The sequence below is a fragment of the Chiloscyllium plagiosum genome, chromosome 11 (genome assembly GCF_004010195.1).
Source record: "Chiloscyllium plagiosum isolate BGI_BamShark_2017 chromosome 11, ASM401019v2, whole genome shotgun sequence".
NCBI classification, from domain to species: domain Eukaryota; kingdom Metazoa; phylum Chordata; class Chondrichthyes; order Orectolobiformes; family Hemiscylliidae; genus Chiloscyllium; species Chiloscyllium plagiosum.
In genome coordinates this window covers 619,243-620,955 of record NC_057720.1, presented here as the reverse complement: position 1 = coordinate 620,955, position 1,713 = coordinate 619,243, and the positions used below count along the sequence as shown (strand labels likewise).

The window sequence follows — 1,713 nt, the reverse complement described above, 5'->3', positions numbered from 1 at the left end:
GCACTCTCTCAACACTGACCCTCTGACAGTGCAGCACTCCCTCAGCACTGACCCTCTGACAGTGCGGCACTCCCTCAGTACTGACCCTCTGACAGTGCAGCACTCCCTCAGTACTGACCCTCTGACAGTACAGCACTCCCTCAGTACTGACCCTCTGACAGTACAGCACTCCCTCAGCACTGACCCACTCATACTTGTGGGACTGTCTTAGTGATACTGTGAGTGTCTGTCTGGAGTTTGTGGTGAATTCCCTGGAGTGGGATTTGGATCTGGAATGTTTGGGGAGCTGTTGTTACAGATGGAGCGATTATCTCAGGTGGTCTCTCAGGAGAAGGGAATCCTACCTGCCACCAGGTGGAGTGAGCTTCAGCACAGATCACCTCGAGGATGTCCCCGAGTTGTATGTGTAAGGCAGGGCCTGTGTTCCCTGGCGGCTGAGGGGTTCCATTGTATCTCCTCACCACTTGCATCTTTGGTAACCCTGGAAACAAACAGGCAGTGTCAGTCAGGTACTACCGAATCCCTAAGTAACATAGCAGGCCATTCAGCCCGTCGTTTGGTGCTTGCTCTCTGAAAGAACAACACACTTTGCGTCACAGTGAACCCCACCCCCCGCCCCCCCCCCGCGACCGCCTCCATATCCACAGTCTGTGTTTTCTTCAGCGTCAGGTAACCAATTACTTTATGAAAGCTCCCATTGTTGCTGCCTCCACCACACTCTCAGGCAGTACAAACCAGACTCTGACCACTCACTGAGTGGAAACATTTCTTCTCCTGGCTCACTGAATTCATAATGTGTGGAAGCAGGCCATTCTGCCCATTGAGTCCTCACAGGCCCTCTGAAGAGCATCCCAGCCAGACCCCGTTTAATAATATCCTTCCTATAGCAGGACGACCCGAACTGTATAGACTGGTCCAGAAGAGGCCTCACCAACATCCTGTACAAACTCAACATGACATCCCAACTCCTGTACTCAATGATCTGAGTAATGAAGGCAAGCATGCTGAACACCTTCCTAACCTCCCTGTCTACCTGTGACACACTGTGTACCTGAACCCTGAGGTCTCTCTGTTTTACAACATTACCCAGGGCCCTTCCGTTAACTCTATAAATCTTGCCCTGGTTTGTTTTAATTTATCTAAATTAAACTCCATTTGCCGCTCCTCAGCCCATTGACCCAATTGATCAAGATCCCTTTGTAATCAAAGTTTGTGAGAAGATTTGTAGCTCGGGTGCTCGTTGTTGTGGTTCTGTTCGCTGAGCTGGAAGTTTTTGTTGCAAACGTTTCGTCCCCTGTCTCGGTGACATCCTCAGTGCTTGGGAGCCTCCTGCGAAGCGCTTCTGTGGTGTTTCCTCCGGCATTTATAGTGGCCTGTCCCTGCCGCTTCCGGTTGTCAGTTTCAGCTGTCCGCTGTAGTGGTTGGTATATTGGGTCCAGGTCGATGTGTTTGTTGATGGAGTTTGTGGATGAATGCCATGCCTCTAGGAATTCCCTGGCTGTTCTCTGTCTGGCTTGCCCTATGATAGTAGTGTTGTCCCAGTCGAATTCATGTTGCTTGTTGTCTGCGTGTGTGGCTACTAAGGATAGCTGGTCGTGTCGTTTCGTGGCTAGTTGATGTTCATGTATGCGGATTGTTAGCTGTCTTCCTGTTTGTCCTATATAGTGTTTAGTGCAGTCCTTGCATGGGATTTTGTACACTACATTGGTTTTG

General features: G+C 50.1%; 1 protein-coding gene across 1 annotated transcript in view; it reads right to left on the bottom strand.

Moving 5' to 3' along the window:
* The window catches only part of LOC122554089 (guanine nucleotide exchange factor VAV3-like), a 34,949-nt gene that overhangs the window by 27,996 nt on the left and 5,240 nt on the right, over window positions 1–1,713 (bottom strand). The window contains exon 2 of the mRNA XM_043698542.1: window positions 345–481. Within this exon, the coding sequence (XP_043554477.1) occupies window positions 345–470 (126 nt within the window). The 5' untranslated portion in view covers window positions 471–481. The remainder of the gene's footprint in view (window positions 1–344; window positions 482–1,713) is intronic.